Source organism: Pogona vitticeps, chromosome 2, assembly GCF_051106095.1.
Source record: "Pogona vitticeps strain Pit_001003342236 chromosome 2, PviZW2.1, whole genome shotgun sequence".
In the NCBI taxonomy this organism is placed as follows: Eukaryota; Metazoa; Chordata; class Lepidosauria; order Squamata; family Agamidae; genus Pogona; species Pogona vitticeps.
Window position 1 is genome coordinate 290,966,900 of NC_135784.1, and position 19,491 is coordinate 290,986,390.

At 42.8% G+C, this 19,491-nt stretch overlaps 1 protein-coding gene across 1 annotated transcript in view; it reads left to right on the plus strand.

The window, feature by feature from the left end:
- The first annotated feature begins 1,246 nt into the window (after positions 1 to 1,246).
- OXCT1 (3-oxoacid CoA-transferase 1) overlaps positions 1,247 to 19,491 on the plus strand; it is an 89,008-nt gene continuing 70,763 nt past the window's right edge. The window contains exons 1-3 of the mRNA XM_020783632.3: positions 1,247 to 1,505; positions 10,503 to 10,611; positions 12,441 to 12,531. Of these exons, the coding sequence (XP_020639291.3) occupies positions 1,392 to 1,505; positions 10,503 to 10,611; positions 12,441 to 12,531 (314 nt within the window). The 5' untranslated portion in view covers positions 1,247 to 1,391. The remainder of the gene's footprint in view (positions 1,506 to 10,502; positions 10,612 to 12,440; positions 12,532 to 19,491) is intronic.

Consider the following 19,491-nt stretch of genomic DNA (forward strand, 5'->3'; position numbering starts at 1 on the left):
GGTTCATAGGCTAGAAGCATTCCTTAACTCTGTGCTCTACCCAAGACTGTCAGGTGGCAGAGGCGCAGGAATGCTTTTGCACAGCTCGTTAGTTTTTTTAAATCTCTGGCATTGAAATCTTGATTCTTAAGCACATGGTGCTGAAGTCTGCTTGATTGGCACATGAGAATGGGATTTCTGGTGTGTTGCTCCTGAATAGTGAATGTATTCTCTTCAGAGTCAGCATTATCTCCAATTCTCATTGATTTTAGGGTGTGAAGATGCATCCCTTCAATCTGGCATTTTAAACCTTTTCTTTAATTGATTTTGTTTTAATTGTCGCGATTTTAAAAGTTTTTTTTTAAAAAATATAGGATTTCTTATGATTTGCATTAGTTTGTAAATATTTAATCTGTTTTAATAGTGTGTAGGTAACCTGCCTTGAATTTTTAGTGTGCTTTCATTTGCAAATAGACATTCCTTTCATGGGCTTCACCATACATATTAACCAACCTGAGTGGTTTCCAGTGGCTCTTCTTCCCCTGGGCTCAAGTTACCACATTTGAAGTGAGTACATATCAGGAAAAAACATCTTAACTGTTAGAGCAATACTGCGATGGAACCAATCCCCGCAGGAGGTGACAAGAGCTCCAATGCTTGGAGGCATTCAAGAGAAAATTAGACAAGCAGCTGGCAGATCTGCTTTGATTTGGATCCTTGCCTTGAGCAAGGGGGTTGGACTTGATGGTCTAGTACAGTGGTCCCCAACTTTGGGCCTCCAGATGTTCTTGGACTTCAACTCCCAGAAATCCTGTTCAGCAGATGTGGTGGTGAAGGCTTCTGGGAGTTGTAGTCTAAAAACATCTGGAGATCCAAGGTTGGGGACTACTGGTCTAGTAAGTCCCTCTCAACTCCATTATCCTTTCCCAGTTGCTGCAGCGCAATCTGAAACGTGTTCACTCACTCAGACATGGGGTCTCACTCTAATTCCAAATTACCTCTGCACAGCCTTGCAGCCTCAATCTCTCCCCAGGAGTCAGCTTCCTTAAGGGCACGGGAATTGACAGTTAAATCTGGATTAACATAGGGCTGATCTGCAGGAATACAGTGGCTGTTTTAAAGCGCGGATTGGCCGCCGGCCTATAGGGGCGAGCCCGGCTTTTTTCTTCTCCTAGGGGTGGGAACAGTTAAAGGCGACGTCAAGGCCAAGCCCCCGACCCTCCCCCGGCTCTGGGCGATCGCATTGCTCGGCGGCCAGGCGGGCCCGGTTTCTCCCCCCCGTCTCCACAAGCATCGTGGCCCAAGTGGGTTGGGCACCGGCCACCACCTCCCGGGCTTGGCTCTCCAAATCCGCCGTCGCTCCTTTGCCCCGGCGCCTGCCTGCCTCCCTCCGCCTCGCACCGGCTCGAAAGATGGCGGCTCAGAGCCTCCTTCTCCTCTCTCGGTTCCGCCGCTGGCTTCCCACCGCTTCCCGCTGGGGCTCCCCGGGGGAGACGGCGAAGCGCATCCTCCGAGCCCCGGCCAAGGTAAAAAAAAAAAGGCGCGCGGAGAGGGTAGGGAGGCGCGCCCTCTGCACTCTCCTCGGCATTGAGCTTCCCCACGTTCTTTGAGCTACTCGGATGTAGGGCAGAGGATCGTGGCCTTCCATGGGGTGGGTGACTGGGTGGGGGGGGTGAGTGGGTTTTCCAGCCAACCCCTTTATAAGGAACATTAAAAGAGCACCACTTAGCAGGTGGGCACAGTTTGCGCCCGGTTTCCCTTGCAAAGCTTCGCCTTCTGCTGAATCGGAGCCTGTCTTAAAAGCGCAAGAGGCTTTTTCCTCCTCCTCCTCCACCACCACCACCACCTTCCCCCTTTCCAGGGCCACTTTGATCTCCTCGGCTTGAAACAGAAAGGCGCCCTACTGACATTTCCTTGGCCTCCTCTCTGGGCCGCGCGTCTCGCCGCCGATCACGAGCGTGGCCAGTTTCGGTGCGAGGAGAGGAGCAGCTTCCAAAGATTTCCTCCCCCGTTCGTGCCCTGGGAGCTCCGTTTCGATCCCGGAGCCAAACAGATCGCGAATGAATGGCTGGCTGGCCTCGCCATCCAGGCGCCCGGGCCGGCCGGTGCCTTCGGGCGGCGCGTCCTTCATGGTTCCGCCGAGAGAGAGAGAGATTGAGAGTCGCGCCGGGGCTGACCTTGGGGAGGAAGGCAGCTTTACTTCGAGGGCCTGCGTCGGCTTTTATCCCATCGAGCTGGTTGGAGGGCCCGTTTTTTGAAGGCGCTCCTGGAACTGTCCCTCCCTAGAGCTCGCTTCAAGGCACCTTTTTACACGGGAGTAAGGTCCGCTGAGCATAGTGGAGCCTCTGCTGAATTCAAGGCTGCCGTAAAGGCGCAAGAGGAGCCTTTTTTCCACTGTCAGTCACCCCTTTCCAGGCCACTTGACCGCCTCCTCCGCTTGAAACAGTTAACGCGCCCGCCTGACATTTCTTTGCCCTCTTCTCGCCTCCTGCAGGTTTTGTTTATGTGAGCAGCTCTGAGTGGAAAGGGGCCAATATTGGTCCCTTTATATTCGTATAAATATCCGTATCCATATGACATCAAGTGTTGTTTCTGCAACACTTGATGTCATATGGATACGGATATTTATGACAAAGACCTGGGACCCTTTTTCCTCAATAATAAAACCTATTGTTTCTTGCGGTGTTTTATGTCCTCCCAAAAAGTTCAAGGCAGCCTGTGGGCCACCTGGCTGGTTTTATCTTCACAACAATCTCGGACACCCTGTTAAGCTTAATGGCTGTGTTGGGTTGCAAGGCCAGGTTTCCCACAAAATGGTAACCGGTCTGCCATACTGTCTTTTAAGTCTTCAGAGCTGTAGTTGCAGCCAAATAATGGTGCCATCTAATAGTGTGATGATAGGAGAGCTTTAAGTGTTGATATTGAGCTGTAAATGCAAAATATGTTCAGTCAGTTGGCACTAATGGAGTTTTAAGTGTAATTTGTTGTAAAGCCAAGTTTTCAAGGTGGCATACAATATATACAATAAAAACAAAATAAAAGCAATTAACACATACAAGGAATATATTTAGAAAAAAACAAAACAAGGGCCTTGAATAAGCCTTGTAGACCAATAAGTAGAGGAATGTAGTTCAGATATGAAGGAAAAGGTACAGGTTCACCATTTACAGATAAGGCTGGGATGGACTCTTGTTTCAAATTCTGGATAGTTGCTGCTGGTATAAGGGAACCTGTGGCCCTCCAGATGCTGGACTGCGGTAATGTGGCTTCCTAAGCTTTAAAAGGGGATCAAAGTTGCATAAAGTTAGAGAAAACCAAGGAGACATGTAAGGTCAAATCGGCATATGGAGGGGCTAAAATGGGACAAAGGAACTGAAACAGGAGAAAGCATGTGTGATATTCAATATGTTTTTTTCAGATGAGATGAGGAAAGGCAGTGCCTACCCTATTTATTCAGTGATCAGAGATGGTGAGGTTTGTCTTTCTGAGGTGCAGTGGAAGGCCCAGTTCCAGAGCCTCCATGGGCTGGAACTCCATCCTGAGTTTCAGGGTGATGGTGTTAACCTACAAGGTCCTCAATGGTTTGGGGCCTCAATATCTGGCTGAGCACTTCCTTCCAGTTAGATCTGCCCGCTGAGAGTTTTGACCCCAAGAGAGGCTTGGAAAACAGCCACCAGAAATCAGGCCTTCTTGGCGGTTGCCCCACAATTGTGGAATACCCTTCTGCCTGAAGTTCTCCTGGCTCCCTCACTAGGCACCTTTAAAAAGTTATTAAACACCTGGATGTTCAGACAGGTTTTCCCGGAGTCAACAACAGTATATCTGATAACGCACTAACTTATATGCCACCATATATTATGCTATTAATTATATTAGTTGTAATGGATTGTGTTCTAACGTTGTCCTTCACTTTATGATATTTTAGTTTGCATTTTAACTCTGATATCATATTGTTATTTTATGGTTTTATTATTGTTGTAAACCTCCCAAAGTCGCCGTTGCTGCCAGATGGGCAGGAAATCAATCAATCAATCAATCAATCAATCAATCAATCAATCAATCAATCAATCAATCAATCAATCAAATATATATACTGTAATTAAACTGCTATCTTAAAAATGTAATGCTTGAATAATATTGACAGGGCTAGGCCAAAATACTGTATTGAGGATGTATTGGCAGTGATCTGAATGGCTTCTAGATGATCCGAGATATGTGCATGTGGATTCTGTTGGTGTTGAATGGAATATAGTTATGTACATTCACATTGCTGGTCTTCTTAGAAGCTTGGAGATATTCACACGAAAACTTTACATTTTATAAGTCTCAGAGCCAGTATTAAAATAAAGTGGGCAAAGTGCAACTCTTTGATCTTGTTGGGCTGCATTTCCAGGCAGTCTTCCCCATCAGTTGTATTGGGTAGGGCTTTGGGGAGTTACAATCCAGCAATGTCTGGAGTTGTAGTCCAACAGTATTTTACCTGTCTTTGCTTTAACAGCTAGATGTGGAATTAAGAAGAAGGGTGTTAGCATGGAGCGCTATGATGATCAGTTGAGGAAACTGAGTATGTTTAGCCTGGAAGACGGAAAGGTGAAGGAGAGCTGTCTTCAAATATTTGAGGGACTGCCCTGTGTAAGATGGAGCAAGCTTATTTTGTGTGGATTCTGAAGATGGGACCTAAGCTAATTGATCAACATTACTAGAAAGGAGGCTGTGACTAAATTTTAGAACCCTTGTTTGACAGGAGAATGGACTATCTCAGAAGATGGTAAACGCTTCATCGTTGGGGATTTTTGAACAGAGGTTGGACGGCCCTCTCTCTGAAATGTTTTAGCCGTGGATTTACTGTTTCAACAGGAGCTTGAATTCTGAGATCCTTGGGGTCCCCTCCAACACTGCAGTTCTGTAGTAGATCCCGAAGGTCTTTTTAACCTAGTTGGTGAAATTTAATTAGCTGAGCAATATTCTCTTGCAGGAGAAAGGAGACAAACCGGTTTCTTGGGACTTGAATGTTATACCAGTGTTGATGAAACAAGGCATGTGACTTTCCCGACTGTGGAGAACAAACTGTTGACTGATCATTTCCCCCCTCTCTTTATAGTGTTTTATCACCCAGCAGCTTCATGTCAAACAATATTATTTCTGTTCAAAATAATTTAAGTAACATTTTTGTTACTTAAATGTGATTATTGATCAAGAAAATTATTTGCTTCACATATTCTTTTTTTTTCCTGTTCAACAACCTGGTTTGCAAATATAGCATACTTTCTGTTTGATAGGACCAGAGGGCATCTCAGATATTTTAAAGTTCAGTTAAAAGTAGTGTGGAAGTCTTAGAAATGCATTGAAAATGCACAGTTTTGTTTTTTTAACAGAGCAGCCCTGAGTATGTCTCCTCAGAAATAGGCCTTAATAAGCTGAATGGGACTTACCCCCAGCTAAGTGGTTATAGGATTTAAAAACTGAGATCTGATTCCTTTTACATTTACTAGCATGTGATTCACTGGACATAATGGCGTTGGCTATTGAGTAAATAGGCTTTTACTGCAAGGAGCCTTATTTATTAAACAAGTTATATTCAATCCAGGATTCCACTCAACTGATCTCTTCAAGAAAGGCATTCCACACCTTTCCCCATATAGTCCTTTATTTTCCAGTTGCCACTTCATATTCCATAGGTGCTTAACATACTCAGTCTTCACTGGACTGTCTTTTTAAATGGCGCGTGGCTATGCTTTGCTTTTTTATTTTGGTTTCATTTTGAAAAGAGGTTTCACCCCCAGTAGTCCTAATGGTTTCCCAAGCTTAGATTCTGAAAAAGCTAATTTTTGAGGCTGTAATTCTCAGAATGTATTCTGTATAATTCCCAATCTGCATGGATGAGCTACCTGGGAATTCTGGGAGATGTAGTACATTTACTTTTCCAAGTTCCACCCATGTGCTATTCTCTTGTTTTTCATCAGTCCATGTTAGCTACAATTCGGTCAGACTCTTACTGGAGTTTCCTATTAGCAGGATGATATGATCTAAAGCAGTGGTCCCCAACCTTGGGCCTCCAGATGTTCTTGGACTTCAACTCCCAGAAATCCTGGCCAGCAGAGGTGGCAGTGAGGGCTTCTGGGAGTTGTATTCCAAGAACATCTGGAGGCCCAAGGTTGGGGATCACTTATCTAAAGCAATAGTTCCCAACCTTGGTTAACCCAGGTATTCTTGGACTGCAACTCCCTTGTGCTGGCTGGGGTTTCTGGGAGTCCAAGAATCATCTGGGTTACCCAAGGTTGAGAACCACTGATCCAAAGCATCAGAAGTTCATGCTATAGCAGATCAAATCTCCCTCTAGTTCAGTATTATCCTCCAAACAGAGAAACCCATAAGTAGGACATGAATACATTGGCATCTTCTGTTCATGCACCCCAAGAGTTAATGTTCAGGTGCACACCACTTCTCATACAGTATGTAGTCAACATTACTATAAAGAGCCTCGTGGCGCAGTGGTTAAAATGCTGTACTGCAGCTAAAACTGCTCACGACCTGGGGTTCAAATCCCAGGTAGCCGGCTCAAGGTTGACTCAGCCTTCCATCCTTCCGAGGTCGGTAAAATGAGTACCCAGCTTGCTGGGGGGGCAATGTGTAGCCTGTATAATTAAAAATTGTAAACCACCCGGAGAGTGCTTGTAGCACTATGGGGCGGTATATAAGTCCAATAAATAAATAAATAAATAAATAAATAAATACTACTGTAGTAGGAACTGAGAGTTTGTTATCCATGAAAAGCTTTAATAGTATAAGAAAAAGAAAATAAGAATAAGAAAGATTGTATAAGAGTAGTAGCAAAAGATGAAAGTTGATAATCACTGCTGACAGCTGAAACTGCTGACTTTTGGTTTTTCTTCCTTCTGATCACAGGGTAACATTTTGCAATGTGGCCCTGAACACTCTTGCTAGTTCTCAATGTGATTACTTCAAATTGTTTGTGAGTTCTGTTGATTTCAGTGGAACTTTCTCCCTGATATGTATCCAAAGGGTTGTATTCTCAAAGTTAACTAATCTGCAATCATATAATTTTTTTTAGTTGGCATTTTTAGGTTTAGAATACAGGTATTAGCTTTTAACCAATGTTCTTTGGGAGGTGGGTAAAATATAGTAATACATACTTCTTACATAAATATGTAACAGATTCCACTGGTTTGTGAACTGGAGGTGTGTTTTTTCTTTGTCAAATATATGTGCTTACCTTTGCTCTGCTTGGATGATTACAGAAAATGTTTTGCCTATATATAATTCAGACACAGTATTAGAGCCTGTTATGGTACTGTTTCTTTAACTTTGACACGTCAGCATGTGTAACGATACTAGAAATCCCAACTGGTTTTAAATTCTGTGAAAATCAAAATTTACAACACACGGTATTGCTTAAGAGTATGGATGCTTCCCTATTTTGAATCATTCTTTTCAGTAGGAAAAAAATAGGAAGTTCTGCAATATTTTCAGTATTTCTAACCTTAAATATTTGTTTCGAGCTACAGACTGAACCATTAAATATTAGTTCATTAATGCAGAAGCATCTCAGTTTCTGGGAAACGCTTATCTACTGCTGTGCTTAATCTTTTTTGGTAATGAGCACACCAGCTTAGTCAATTAGTTAATTAAAATCTTTTATCTTTGAAAGGTGCAACAGTTTATTGAAAATAACAACAAATAAATCCCATCACTTGTTGAGTGGAAGGGAAATCTTTCTCTTCATTGTTATTTTGCTTTTGAAGTAGCAGTTTTGTAATTCCCGAACAGAGATTAGAAAAGTTGCTTGTTAGCTTGCTGTCTTCATGTTCACTGTTGGTGGGCAATTTAAAGGCTTCCCCTTCCGCTTTGGTGATTTTTAAGAAACTGTATTGAAAGAACATAGGAAAAAGAGCATCAAAATAAGAGTACTGTACTATACAGGTCTTTCACAAGAAATGTGTAATCAGATATAGCAGCACTCCAGAAGATCATAGTGCAAATTAAGGAAGGCTTAACACATTCACATTAGTACCATCTGTAATCAGATTACAACATCACATCAAAGACTTGCAACAGGCAGGTGGGATGAAAGTCTTCTTGTTCTTATTAACATAATCAATGAAAGCAACCCATATGTTGAAAAATATAATTTTGAGGGAGTCTTGTTTAATTAATCTGATGTGGTGATTCTTTATCTTTTAGCCAGATTCGGACTTTGTTGTTGTTTAGCCATTAAGCCGTGTCCAACTCTTCATGACCGCACGGACCAGAGCATGCCAGGCCCTCCTGCCTCCCGGAGTTGGGTCAAATTCATGTTGCTAGCTTCGATGACACTGTTCAACCATCTCATCTTCTGTTGTCCCCTAAACCTCTTGCCTTCACACTTTCCTAACATCAGGATCTTTTCCAGGAAGTCTTCTCTTCTCATGAGATGGCCAAAGTATTCGAGCCTCAGCTTCAGGATCTGTCCTTCCAGTGAGCACTCAGGGCTGATTTCCTTTAGAATGGATAAGTTTGTTCTCTTTGCAGTCCAGGGGACTCTCTAGAGCCTGCTCCAGCACCACAATTCAAAAGCATCTTCGGCGGTCAGCCTTCTTTATGATCCAGCTCTTACTTCCATACATCGCTACTGGAAAAACCATAGCTTTGACTTTTGTTGGCAAGGTGATGTTTCTGATTTTTAAGATGCTGTCAAGGTTTGTCATCGCTTTCCTCCCAAGAAGCAGGCCTCTTTTAATTTCATGGCTGCTGTCACCATCTGCAGTGATCATGGAGCCCAAGAAAGTAAAATCTGTCACTGCCTTCATATCTTCCCCTTCTATTTGCTACGAAGTGATGGGACCAGTGGCTATGATCTTAATTTTTTTGATGTTGAGCTTCAGACCATTTTTGCGCTCTTGTCTTTCACCCTTATTAAGAGGTTCTTTAATTCCTCCTCACTTTCTGCCATCAGAGTGGTATCATCTGCATATCGGAGGTTGTTGATATTTCTTCCGGCAATCTTAATTCTGGCTTGAGATTCATCCAGGCCATCCTTTCGCATGATGTATTCTGCATGTAGGTTAATTAAGCAGGGAGACAGTATACAGCCTTCTCGTACTCATTTCCCAATTTTGAACCAACCAGTTGTTCCATATCGAGTTCTAACTGTTGCTTCCTGTCCGACATATAGGTTTCTCAGTAGATAGATAAGGTGGCCAGGCACTCCCATTTCTTTAAGGACTTGCCATAGTTTGCTGTGGTCCATACAGTCAAAGGCTTTTGCGTAGTCAATGAAGCAGAAGGAGATCTTTTTCTGGAACTCTCTGGCTTTCTCCATAAGCCAGTGCATGTTAGCAATTTGGTCTCTAGTTCCTCTGCCTCTTCGAAATCCAGCCTGTACTTCTGGAAGTTCTCGGTCCACATACTGCTGAAGCCTACCCTTGTAGGATTTTGAGCATAAACTTGCTGGTGTGTGAAATAAGTGCAATTGTATGGTAGTTGGAACATTCTTTGGCACTGCCCTTCTTTAGGATTGGGATGTTGACTGATCTTTTCCAATCCTCTGGCCACTGCTGACTTTTCCAAACTTGCTGGCATATTGAGTGTAGCACCGAAACAGCGTAATCTTTTACGATTTTAAATAGTTCAACTGGAATACCATCACCTCCATTGGCCTTGTTGTTAGCCATGCTTTCTAAGGTCCACTTGACTTCACTCTCCAGGATTTCTGACTCAACGTCAGCAACCACACTATCTAGGTTGTCCGGGACATCCAGATCCTTCTGGTATAATTCCTCTATGTATTCTTGCCACCTCTTCTTGATGTCTTCTAAATAGCCCTGAAGACATAGGGCTGTTTACTGTAAAATAGAGAATATGGACACTTGGTTTCCAGACTTTGATGGTTTCCTAATACCCAGCTTTTGAGAGAGTTTGGCTGAATTGATTGTAGGTTGTGTATTTTTTTTGTTTGTGTACTTCAATTCTTGTAAGCTGAATTGGGTCTTTTAGAGCAGAAACCCTGGCTAATCTATAACTCTGAATAAATTGTACAGTTTATTTAGATTTTTATGCTAAATTCAATTAAGACTTAATTTGACTTTCTTGTAGGATTGCGTGTGAATGTATTTTGTTGCCGTTGCATTATGTTGGGATTTTGTAAGGAGTTTATAAGGAGTTTTAGCTGAATGAGTGATGCAGTGTCTGGGTAGCACTCTGGTGATTTTGTTGCATATGCAATGACAATGAGGTGTTATTCTATTCTATTTTATAACTTTTTCTGCAAACCACTTCTGGGATTTCACTGGGAGTTGTGTGAACACATTCAAGCATACATTTATAGGCGCAAGAGCTAGCTACTTGTTAAAGATCAAAGCTGAGTGTCTTTGAAAGCTCAGTATTGTATTCTGTGACTGCCCTCCCCAGTTATGTAAAATTGTACTGTATGTACAGTGCTAACGGTATGCACTTACCAGAGCTCCTTTATTGTGGTTGAGTACACAATATTACACTCTGACAGTTTTCTGCTTTTATTTTTCTAGACATGTGGCTGCTATTTTTCTACTAGCAGCTGTCATAATACCAAATTTTACACTGATCCAGTGGAAGCAGTGAAAGACATACCCAATGGAGCCACTCTCCTTGTTGGTGGTAAGTGTGAGAATTTACTGCTCTGTCCCAGAGAGTTTATTCCTTCATCTCTGTAAATTAGGATGTTGAGTTTGCCGTTATGCAAATAATCAATATTATTCTCACTTCCTGTGTATCTGATGGAACAGATATGTGTGTCATTCAGGGTTTTCTTTTCTTTTCTTTTTGAACTTGAGCTACCTGAATTCTCCAAGAATTCCCCAGGCAGAATTCTGGAGGGTCCAGCCCACAGACCCATACTTACAAGCACCTTCACTTCACTCACCTGCACAAATCTGAGGCCTCAGAGTCTGTCTAGCATGCTAGACCTTATTTCCTACTGCAATGCTTTCTGGGAGAAAGCAGTATTCCCTCGACATGGTCATTCTTTGGGAGGCACCAAGGGCAATAAGACTACCATGTCTAGGGAATATTGTAGCAGGAAATGAGGCCATCTTTCTCCTGGGGACCATTGCAGCAGGAAGTGAGGCCTAGAATGCAGTACTTCCTTCGAGGCCTAGGCCTTGTTCAGGTGAGTGAAATGAAGGTTTCTGCAGGTACCGTATGGATCTGTGAGCTGAGGAACTGTAGTCTAAAAAGGTAGTGTTTCCAAGCTTTTCCAAGGAGTATAGACACAAGGCACTTCACAAGATTGGGAGTTAGGTGGAAATGGTTCAAGCAAGTACAGCATTGAGAGGAACCTGCTGGAGTTTTCCAAAGAATTTAGGTTAGCAGGCACACTATCGTTGCAAAACTATCTATTTGTACACCGATCCATTAGTTTTGACGAGGTCTGTAGGTGTAAGAGAGCTTTCAGGGAAGGTAAAAATCATGCTGACTTTTGTTTTTGAAAACACATAATGAAAAATGTGTGTGTGATTTTGGGTAATAGTAAGCATGAGCATAACTTTTTACAAGTCCTGTTCTTGTGATAAGACTTGAATATCCTTAAGAGTTGTTAAGACAGTAAAAGTGAATTGCTCTGAAATATCAACAGGCTTAAGAGATAAGTGAAGAAAGCATCGTGCAGATGGCTTTATTGCCAAAGAAGAGGTGTTGCAGGCCAATATTTCCAGAAGGGAGGAACCAGTGCATAGTTCAATGAATCCAAAAGTCATGAGCCGTGTCGTGAAACAAGGGAACAAGCTTGCATTTGTACAACAAAAAAGGGAGAAATTGTAGGAAGACTCTTTCCTCTTAATAGGAAGGGGCTGGACTCAATTTCTAAATTTGTCTTCTCTAAACACTTTCTGTTTCCATCCATAGTTTCAACAGAGCCCATGAAAGGGTTTTTTTTTTGTGGGGGTTGGGTGTTAAATCTCCCAGCCAGTGGGAGTTATAGGTTTAAAAAGTCCTCTCTAAACTCTTGAGTTTCAGGTGCTGCTTTTCCCCCCACTTTGTAATCTATCCAATTAAGTCACACTCATAAGGGCTTGTAGCTTACCAGAGAGCCACAGTTAGTGGTCTCCACTGGCCCCTTTTATCCTGGATATGTACTGCCCTTTGTATTGTGAAGAAGGAAGTGGGATGTTATGCTGGGTTTTCACAGCACAAATCTAGAAGTATTCAATCACTTCCTTGCTGGATGTGCCCACCCTACTTCAAGGGAGCCTCTAGCCCCTTCCTCCTCCATTGCTGCTTTCTTCACATGCAAAGTGATACTAGTGCAGGGGAAATCTGCTGCAAAGATCAGTGTGATCTAGACAGAACCCTTCTCTTGAGCTACACCATAATAGAGGATTTCTTTCATGTTGTCTTGAGCAGAGTCTCTCGTTTCATGAGTGCATTGAGAATGCATTTCCCCCATTAACCGTGGAACTGTCCATTGATGAATAATTTGTGTTGTGTAGGTTTTGGGCTCTGCGGAATTCCTGAGAATCTCATAGGAGCTCTGTTGAAGACTGGAGTAAAAGGATTAACTGCTGTCAGTAACAATGCAGGGTAGGTGTGCATCTCTTCCAAGAGCACTGTTACTCAAAATCTACATGTGATTATTTCTTCTTTATTAGCCCATTGATGTGTAATGTTTAATACAGGTGTTTCCTTTTTACTTTCATATGTTTCTGATTTTTGTGCCATTCTAATCCAAGCCAGTCTACTGATCTTTTAAAATACAGTGGTGCCCCGCTTAATGATTACCCCGCTCCACGACGAAATCGCTTCACAATGATGTGTTTGTGATCGCAAAAGGATGTTTAAATAGGAAAAAACGCTTGACGATGATCGGTTCCCTGTTTCAGGAACCGATTTTTCACTTAACAACCATCAGAAAACAGCTGATCGTTGGGTTGCAAAATGGCTCCCCGCTGTGTTAAAGACGGATTCCTCGCATTACAGGCACCAGAAAATGGCCGCCCTATGGAGGATCTTCACTGGACGGTGAGGTATTTCACCCATTAGAACACATTAACCGGTTTTTAATGCATTCTAATGGGTTTTTTTACTATTCGTTTGACGATGATTTTGTTGTACAGCGATTTTGCTGGAACGGATTATCGTCATCAAGCGAGGCACCACTGTAATCCAGTTTGTTGCATTCGTTACTTCTTGTGATTCAAGATCACAGTGATGTATTTCTTTGTGCCATCATCTGCTTGTCTCACGGTGTGACCCACCCATCTCCATTTTAATGATACTGTTTGTTCTTTTATATCTGGGCTTTCTTTTTTGCCTTTTGTCAAATAAGGTGGGTGTTTACATTATCTATTAGTCTGATATTTAGCATCTATCTTTTCATTACTCTTTGAGTTTTTATGAGCTTTTAACTCCAGACATTTTCCAAAGAATTGGCTTGGGGTAATCCATCTTTACTTGGCTAATTCGTCCCGAACTATGCTGAAGTAGAGATTACTAGGAACAAAGAAAGCAACCTTATACTGACTCCAACTGTTGGTCTTTCTAGTCTGAAGGTAGACATATATGCCCTGTCCAGTGTTTTCCATCAGCTTGGAGCTTTGACTGTAGTTTGCTGTGACAACTGGGACCCATTAGGTCTGCTTGTGGTTTTGTAGACCATGGCTTCAAGCAATCCTGGTTAGCTCAGTCAGCTGTGATTTAGGCACTGCAGCAAACTGTGGTTAAAATAAACATAGAAAGGAGTTGAACCTTTGTAAGGGAATGCAACATGTTGTTTGAATTGAATTGAGCCAGAACTAACTATGCTTAAAGACTTCTTAAGCACCTTTAATTCAGTTTTGGATTATTGTCAAGCAGCTGGTGTTCAGAATCTCAGTATGGATGGTTGCATCGCATTTGTTCAAAAGGCTGATTCCATGCCAGTGGCAGCTAGCTTGATGGGTGACACAGTTCCCATTGTGTCAGAGAATTCTAGAAATGAAGCCACTCTAAATGTACCTATTCTGTAATGCATGTCTTGTTCTGATTACACTTTGGAGCAATAACTAAGAATGCTTGTTGATGTTTATGGCCCCCAAACTATTAAACAATGGTTAAAGTACACTTCGACTGGAGCCCTGTTGTTTAGTGTAGTAAGCTGCACTAGAGTAAGCCCACTGAATCAGTAGGGATTTGGTGAGTCAGCTCCTCTGTGAGTTACAGAGTAAGTTTGATCCAATGGACTTCCTCTAGTTGTGGCGTAGTGCAGTGGTTCTTAACCTTTTTGAAAGAAACGCCCCCTTGAGCCATTGCCCCCCTCCCTGAGGTGATATCTTACCTACCTACCTACCTACCTACCTACCTACCTACCTACCTACCTACCTACCTACCTACCTACCTACCTACCTTGTCTCCCTCCCCACCTGGGTGCGAGGCAGCGCTTCACGGGGCGAGGATGAGGACCCAAGAGACCCTTTCCTTCCACCCGATCCACACTTAGTGCTCCCCTAAAGGAGAAAGGCGAGATGTGGCAGGTAGAAAGAGCTGGATCATCTGGCGGCAGCAGCAGCACCGGATCTACTGCCAGCACTGCGGCTGCAGTCGCCTTCACAGGTTTGGCTCGCTCCAGCGCCCCCCTACCGCCCCCTTCTGTTCTTTCGCTCCCACACCGCCCCCTTTAATTCTACCGCCCCCCTGTAAAATGAAATCGCCCCCTGGGGGGCATTATTGCCCACGTTAAGAACCAGTGGCGTAGTGCACTAAAGTAAAGCAACTGGAGCAGACCCATTGAATCAAATGGAACCTATGGTTCCCCACTGTATGAATGGGCCTACTCTATTGCAGCTTACTATGATAAGCCACATGATTTCAGCCAAGAGAAAAAAAAGTAAGGAATCGTTCCCTGCCAAGGGCTGTATTTCCTTGGAGATGCTCTCATGGGGACTATGTGCTCCTCTGGTGAGGATAGCTAGTTCTCCAAAGCTGCCTCACACAGCCATCTACACAAACCCTATTTAGATGTCAAGTCTGAATTCAAGAAGGGCTAAAAGGGTGGGGATGGGGATACCTATATAGGCCCCACCCAGTCAGACATCTCTCAGACCTTTGTGTATCCAGTGCATAGGTCTGCAGGGAAGCCTGTAAACACATTGACCTGAGCCTAGTTACAGCCTTTGTGCCTCAGAGCTTGTTGCAAATTTTTGTTTTAAACATAGAGGTGTCTGTCTTTTGGGTGGATTTAAGAAGGGAAGCATATGTGCAGCCAGTATCCTTCTGAATTCAGGCATAACTTCTGAACTGCGCTAGAGTTTCATAACCCCCCCCCCCCCGTTCCCTTGCTCTCTCTTTTAGACTCATTGGCTGAAATCTTATTGCATGACATAGTAAGTCACAAATAGAGTAATCCCTTTGAATCAATGGAACATATGGATTCACCAAATCCCTAGTGATTCAGTGGCCCTGCTGTTGTGACAAAAGATACTAAGCAACAAGATTTCAGCCATTGACTCCTTCTATTTCATGTGTAGAATTATTAAGCATCCTAAATCCACAGTTTTCAATTAATTTATTCTTTCTAGCTGGTAAATGGCTGAAAGTGCATCTAGATGTTAAAAATAATTTTAAATACCAATTGTCCATACAGTTTAAATGCTGTTCTGTGATCATAGGCAAAACATGGAGAGTTGTATTTTGGCCTGTGCTATTGGTGTGAGCAAGTATCTTGTATTAGAGAGACCTGTATTCCAGCTTTTTTTTTCCTGGCACAGTATTCGTCAGTGTTATACTTCACAAGTTAAAAATTAACAAAGCCCCCCTCCTTTATCAGTACTGCTATTGACAATGTAACTAAAATACAAGATATTGCTGATTCTTACATCATTGAAACACTTATAGTCTCTCTAAAGGTAAATGTTCCCCTTGACATTTAGTCCAGTCGTGTCCAACTCTAGGGGGCGGTGCTCATCCCCATTTCCAAGCTGTAGAGCCAGCGTTTGTCTGTAGATAGTTTCCATGGTCACGTGGCCAGCACGGCTAGACACGGAATGCCGTTACCTTCCCACCGTGGTGGTATCTATTTATCTACTTGCATTTTTACATGCTTTGAAACTGCTAGGTTGGCAGGAGCTGGGACAAGCAACAGGAGCTCACTCCGTAGTGTGGATTCGATCTTACGATTGCTGGTCTTCCGACCTTGCAGCATAGAGGCTTCTGCTGTTTAACCCGCAGCGCCACCACGTCCCTCTACTTCATTCCAATCCAGCTGTCATTTCTGGGAACTTGATATGGTGAACTAAAATGATATAAACACCATCTTTAACTATTTGCAGGTTTCACCACATTGGTTGGGAATTACCAGAATTCTGTAGTTAGTTCTCTCTTTTGATGTGAGTTGAGACATAAAGAGGAGTGATTGTGAAATTGAGTAATTTGGTATATGTTGCACTTCCCTCTTTTATAGTAGTATTGCTCCCCTTTGATAATGTTGTTGTTTCCACAATCCATTAACCGGATTCAGCTGCAAGAGAAGTTTCTCTTTCCAGGTGACTGTTAGTGTTGCATCTCCAGATTTCAGCTGGGAAATGTATGCATGACTAACAAGTATGCACCAGCTTGTATTTGTGTTGGGGAATTCCTGGAGTCAAAAGGTCATGAAACGCCAGGCATAGCAGATTCTCATTTTCATTCAGTAGAGGTCAAATGTATACAGGAATATAACCACATGACATCCATTCAGCTGCACATTTGATACATTCGGTCACTAGTTAACAGTGCTTTTATGCTATTTACAGTGGTGCCTCACTAGACAGTTACCCCGCATGACAGTTTCTCCACTAGACATTGGCTTTTTGCGATCGCTATAGCGATTCGCAAAACAGTGATTCCTATGGGGGAATTTCGCTGGACAATGTTTGGTCCCTGCTTCGCAAACCAATTTTCGCTAGATGATGATTTTGACAGCTCCCTCCGCACTCGCAAACAGGTGTTTTCAGGACCTAAGCTTCGCAAGGCAGCGATTTAAACAGCTGATCAGCTGTTCGCAAAGCGGCTTTCCTATGGCCGATCTTCGCTAGACAACGACGATTCTTCCCCATTGTAACACATTAAACAGGTTTCAATGCATTTCAATGGGGAAATGCTTTTCGCTAGACAATGATTTCGCTAAACAGCGGTTTCGGTGGAATGGATTATCATTGTCTAGCGAGGCACCACTGTACCTAGGATGAACAGGTCATTCTCTGCCAAAGAGTCTAGATCAGACTTAGGCAGAGGTGTGGGTTTCTTTCATCCTTCTCATGGGGATGGACAAATTGTTGTTAACAAGATAGTATTATCACAGTGACTGGTGCTGTGAATTGGCCAGTTTGTTCTAATCTTGTTTGCATCTACTGAAAGTATGACCTGCATTGAACGCCCCTGAGGTTCAAAAGGTGACATTTGCTTTGCAGTAAAGTAGAGATAACCTAGTTATAGATAGACTTGCTTATTTATCAGTAGAATTGAGCTTCTAGCACTTGGTTAGAAATTAGTGTTACCCCTATAGAAGTGGGTTTATCAGACCACTTTAGGGTGAACGGTGGGCATCTGGGATAGTCTATGTAAAGGTCATATGAAGTTCTACGGTGTACACGAAGTCATTTTATTTTTTGCATTGCCGCCTCCAAAGTCACAAAAATTGTTCCCACTTCTCTTTCACATCAGACAAGGAGCTTGGAAAAGTCAGAAAGGTATATTAGATCTGTTCCAGCACCCAGTCGAGGGTATCATCTCTCCAGTTCCTGCTGCTCTTGTGCAAAAAGGTTTATGCTCTGCATTTCTTCCATGTTACTCAAAATGCCACACATATCTTTCTTAGCCTGCCTTCAGTCTGGTCACTGATGAGAGACAGACTTGCTGAGCTTTAGCATAGTTGTTGCATCATATGCTTTTCTTGGCTTGGCTGAAGTTATACTTTATGAATGTTGATATTGTTCTTAGCTACTGTTTAAGACACACAAGTGTGACCTGCAATGTTCAACAGAATGTGGTTGTGTAGAGTGCTTGTTGCTCAGGGTGCCGGCTAGCCATCCGTCTTCTAAGATACTCCATTCCATTCAATTCAATTTCTTCTGTCAATCAAGCAATCAACTGGGGATGTTCAGTCTTTATTAGGCTGTTTCGTTTTCTCCCCTTGGAGTCCCCCCCCCCCCACTAATACTTTCATACTTTTGCAAACCTTGGAATTCCTCTAAGCTGACCGATACCCCTGTCTTTTGCATGGTGCGTACTGGAATACAAATTCAGTTCTTGTAGTTGAGGATTGGGTTGGCTGGACAGCTCAGTCAGTTGGGTGCCTGCCTGTGGAACCAGAGGTTAGGAGTAACTACATGGTTCCACAGTGCCCATGCACCCCCTTAGAAGGGACTGGTAATTCATTTCCGAGTACTCTATAACCTAGAAAACTGTGGAAAGGATTATCCTAAGTCTTAAGTGACTTGACAGTATGCAGTAAAAGAATATGGCTGTGTACTGAACTTCAGTTGTTCTGTCATAGATTTGCTTAGGGAGTGGACAAAAGGGATAAAGGTTACATGAGGTCATGTTGACTGTGTAGGCCAAGTTTCCATCTGAACTATTTTTAATATCCCAACAATTGTTGTGCTGACATTGTGCCCAGCTTCCCTATGCTGCAACTGTGAAGGAGTCATCCAGGGCCTTGGTTTGTGTTTTAGTAAGAGGGTGTCTGGGTAGAAGAAAGTGTTACAGGCACTCATAAATCTAGAGTGATGTATAAGTGATTCAATTGAGAAATGTTAGGACAGTACATAGGTTTCCCCAATTCAGTTTGGGCTTCAGGATGTATCCTGATTTGTTCCGAAACAATCTGAATGGATTTGTAGAAGTGCAAAGTAAACATGCTGGTGACTTTTTTGATTTTGCACTGGCATATGTGAAATTTGCAGACATGATAGACTCTGAAGAGGGAAGTGAACTTCCCACAATCAGACAGTCAGTTTCAGGGGTTTGTGTAGTAGGCCCTTTTAAATTTATGCCCCCCCCCCCGGTCATCACCACAAGTAAACCCTACTAGGTTGAATTCATTTGTGTCCCATCTGATTTGACTTGCACCAGTCTGTGCGTTTGCTTTGCTTTGCATGAGAACTGCGTCTGGCTGTTCTGCTTTGATCTGGACCGCCTGCAAATTGATTGAAATCAGGTCCATTCAATCTGGAATGCGAGATTTGTTCCAATCTGGAGCACAGCCCTAGTTAGAACTTTGGACCATCCTGTGCGTTTCTGCAAAACCATCAAGGAGGCACTACGTTTATATAGAGCAGAATTTAATTAATCACATTTTATTCTATCTCTCTTCTGTTACAGAAGGGGAATGCTGCTTTCTCATTTTAAACTAATACACAGTTTATTTTGAACACATAATCTAATTGATGATGATTTATTACTGATAAAGTAAGCTGACACTGTTGATACTAATAATATAGACTTATTTATACTCATTTGTCAATCTGCAGTTGCATACTGCCTTTACTGATATGGGGAGTGTATATCCATCTTGCCCAGTAGCCACTG